The sequence below is a fragment of the Phaethon lepturus genome, unplaced genomic scaffold (assembly GCF_000687285.1).
Source record: "Phaethon lepturus isolate BGI_N335 unplaced genomic scaffold, ASM68728v1 scaffold34780, whole genome shotgun sequence".
NCBI classification, from domain to species: domain Eukaryota; kingdom Metazoa; phylum Chordata; class Aves; order Phaethontiformes; family Phaethontidae; genus Phaethon; species Phaethon lepturus.
The window spans coordinates 2,558-6,222 of NW_010513144.1; the positions used below are offsets into that span (position 1 = coordinate 2,558).

Here is a 3,665-nt window from a genome sequence, read left to right on the forward strand (position 1 = left end):
ACTCGCCTAGGCCCCTCCGGTCAGAGGCAAATGACCCGTCCTCCTTAAATACTGGTTATAAAACAAATTTCTTTTTTTCCTTTTTCTTTTTCTTAAAAACCCCATCTCTCTCTCCATACTTTTTTTGTCTTTTGTATTTGAGTATAAAAGTGGGGGCGGGTGCTCCGCCTCGCCTGCCGCTACCTCCGCAGGCTGCGCTGTGCCTGCCGCAGCAGCGTGTCGAAGTCCAGGGAGTCAAACTTGCTCTTGACAGGGGCCGGGTCGAAATCCTCCCGGTTTGAGTCTGGAAGACATGGGGAGAGGCTGCCTTGAGCCACGGGGACATCAGCACAGTGCTGGCCACCCCTGCAGCAACTCCTTCCCATCTCGTTTCACCTGCCACCCTCCAGACCCACAGCTGGGCTGATGGAGGACTGGTCCTGGCCTCCATCACAGCGCCAGAGGGACGGTGAGCCCCTGTCCAACCTGCCCTTGGGGCAGGACCATCCCTGGATGTGGCCCTGCCCAGCCAAGCCTCACTGACTGACCCCAAGGATAGGGACCCCCCCACACCTATAGGAAGGAGAGTGGATCCAGGTTGGCCCCCTCAGCTTGGGGGCTGCACAACTCACCCAAGTCGGCATAGTTCCTTCTGCAGAACTGCCGGCGGCCGCCAAAGCACAGGTCGAAGGGCTGCTCATCCGGGCGCCGCAGCTTGTGCCCGCTCTCAATGGCGGCAAAGGCTTCCTCAGCATAGCGGTAGGTGACGAAGCCGTAGTTGTCCCTGGAGCCGGAGAAGGAGAAGGAAGGAGATCAGCAACAGCGCAGTATGTTTGTCCCCCCTTGGTCCGCACCGTCCACGTGAGGAATGGGAAAAGAGGTGCCATCCCTGGGAAGGGGCTACCCCACATCCCCACAGCTCTTACCCCTCGGAGCGGAAGTGCAGGGTGCACTCCTCGATGTCCCCGAACACAGAGAAGCGGTGCCGCAGCTCCGACCGCGTCATCCTGCTGGGGATCTTGCCAATGAACACAACTCGCCGCTCCTCCTGAGGGCCAGGGATGCACCGTCCCATGAGATGGGAAGAGGGGGACTCGGCACTTCCGAGCCCTCCTGGTGAGCAGGATCTCTCGCACAGAGTGCCCTCACTGCATGGCCGCCCGTCACACCACGCCCTGGCCACAGCCTCCCCGCAATGCTGCCTGCGAGGCTGTGACCCCACAGCTTTCTGAAGTGATGGGGAGCCCCAAATCCCCAGCCCCAGCTTCCCAGCCCCAAAGCACTCACTATTGCACGTTCCTTCTGGAGGATCCTCTGCCTTTGGTAGTGGTCCTGTGCATCATAACTGTATCTGGCAGGGCAGAAACCAGACATGTGAGCTACAGGGTCGTGGGATGCCAGAAGAGAGTGATCCCGGACACAAGGGAGATACTGAAGGAGTGGGTCCACCCCTGCCTGGGACACAGGAGGCCAGGAGATGGGTCTGGAGGAGCTCACACCCCCACAGGGTGGCCACGCTCACCTTCTCCGCCTGTCACTCCTCCTGCGGGGTGAGGGGGAGCGGGACCGGGACTGGCTGCGGGACGTGGACCTGGACGAGTAGGAGGACGTTGATGATGAGGATGAGGACCTGTCCCGGGATCTGCCACATGACCCACAGCTGGAGCGGGAGGAGGAGCTGTGGGAACATCTTGAGCGGTACCTGGGGCATGGAGAGACACAGCTCAGTGCTGAGCCTTCCCCATGCCCAGCACCATGAGGGTCCAGAGAAGAAAAAAACCTCCATCCTCCCCAAGGTACCCAGCACCCCACTGGGACAGGACCCATGCCCAGGGTGCGGCTGGGCTATGGAAACCTCTCCCCGAGTTTGCCAGGGCAGTAACGACACTATGAAGATGTTGCTCTACTTGGTGCCAAACACCGCAGCGAAAAGGGAGCAGGCTCACACCAGGCACAACCTCTGAAGAGCATGAAACAGTCACGGGGGAACCATGCAGCACATGGCCACGGCCAGGCAAGAACCCAGGAGAGGCTGGGGCTGCTGTGTTGAGCCCCACACGGTGCAGAGGGTGACACTGGAGCCATCACATCCATGTTGCACTCAAAAAAACACGTGAATGGAGACCACACATGGCCCTGACCACACTGAGGGCTGTGGCGTGCACTGGGACAGGGCTGGGCTTTTGTGCCCACAGACTCCTGCCCACAGGAGCCTCTCTGGCAGGGCCAGGCAAAGCTTACGGGCAGCAGGACTGAACCCACCTTGGGATCCAGCTGTGCTGCCTCCAGCCAGCAACAGGGTCCCTCTCTAAACATGCTGGCCACGGGTGACCCCCCGCCACGGGTAAACCCAGGCCCCAAGCAGGGTGTGCTGCCCGGCACTGCCGCACGCTCTCCTGGAGGACAGTGGGTCTGGACGGCACAGTCTGTGGGGACGTTTCCCAGCACAGGGCCAGCTGTATTTGCTGGAAAGCCACACCAGACAGGGCAAGTCCCTGAGCTGCTCATCCCTGGGACAGGGCACTATATATGTGCCCTTCTCAGCTCCAGCTTCCACACCTATTGGCCACCGATGGCCACCTTGGTTGGACAAGCCCTTCGTGCCTGGTGACCTGGGATGTCTCCAAAACCGGCTGAACACAGAGGGAAGGGCAGATGAGGGATCCCTTGCCTCCCACACCAGCTGGGACAGGCTGTACGTCACTCAGATACACAAGGACTCCAAAAGAAATGCTTCCCGCGAAGACCAAGCCATGGCACTTTCCTACGCAGCCTCCTCCACAAGGAGCACGGCGAACCCCTGAGGCAGCCAAGCCAGACGGGTTTTTCTCTGCTTGCCTCCAGCAGCTCCCTGCTGCCATTGTGGCTCCTCTCATTTCTACACCTAGGGCTGTACCAGCCCCACAACACAAACACCAACACCTACATCAATAAGCCAAAAAAAGCATCCAAAAGCCAAGGCGCAGCCAAGGACTCGTACCATGGTGCTCCAGGAGGAGTAAGGAAGCCTGGCTCAGCAGTGGCTTTGCAGGCACACCTGCCCAGATGGGGGGTTCAGCCAGACACCCACTACCCTGGCAGGGTGCTCCAGCAGCTCTCCCAGCCTCTGCGAGCCAGGCGCCCCTTCAGGGGGACCACAAGGACAAAAAGATAAAATACAGATGTCAAGTAGGTCCATAAAGAGGTGTCTGGGCACTCTTGCAAACGACTGGCCAGCAGGCAACTGCCCAAAGAGCAAGCAGACAGACGCTCCAGCACTTACCTTCGCCACCGCTTGGGTGGTGGGGAGAACGACCGTGACCGGGATCGGGAGGATGAGGATGAAGATGAAGATGAGGACTCGCTAGCTCCATCCGAACTGGAGCTGAAAGAGCGGCTGGCACGGCTCCGGCCAGCCCTCCAGCTGCTGGCAGAGGGGCTGGGCGAGTCCCGGGGTCTCCGGTAGCAGCGCAGGGACCTCTTGGCAGCGGCACGGCCAGGCTGGGCACTGGGAGTCCGCATCTCCTGGTCCCGGCAGGGGGATGCAGCTGGAGACAGGAGCACTGAGGTGGGGGGGCTGCTGCACCTGGCGGTGGCCTTGTTGGGGACGCTAGTCCGATAATCCAGGGGGGCTAGGCAGGCCGTCCCCAGGGGCTCCTGGCTGGGCCCCACGGTGGTGGTGGGGGCTGGCGGGGTGGGCTTGGGCT

At 60.8% G+C, this 3,665-nt stretch overlaps 1 protein-coding gene across 1 annotated transcript in view; it reads right to left on the reverse strand.

Annotated features, from left to right (window-relative positions):
* Positions 1 to 3,510, reverse strand: part of LOC104622530 (peroxisome proliferator-activated receptor gamma coactivator-related protein 1-like) — a 3,614-nt gene extending 104 nt beyond the window's left edge. The window contains exons 1-6 of the mRNA XM_010289353.1: positions 3,242 to 3,510; positions 1,502 to 1,681; positions 1,267 to 1,330; positions 906 to 1,027; positions 612 to 763; positions 7 to 283 (exon numbers count right to left, since the gene is read on the reverse strand). Of these exons, the coding sequence (XP_010287655.1) occupies positions 180 to 283; positions 612 to 763; positions 906 to 1,027; positions 1,267 to 1,330; positions 1,502 to 1,681; positions 3,242 to 3,480 (861 nt within the window). The 5' untranslated portion in view covers positions 3,481 to 3,510 and the 3' untranslated portion in view covers positions 7 to 179. The remainder of the gene's footprint in view (positions 1 to 6; positions 284 to 611; positions 764 to 905; positions 1,028 to 1,266; positions 1,331 to 1,501; positions 1,682 to 3,241) is intronic.
* Positions 3,511 to 3,665: the final 155 nt, after the last annotated feature.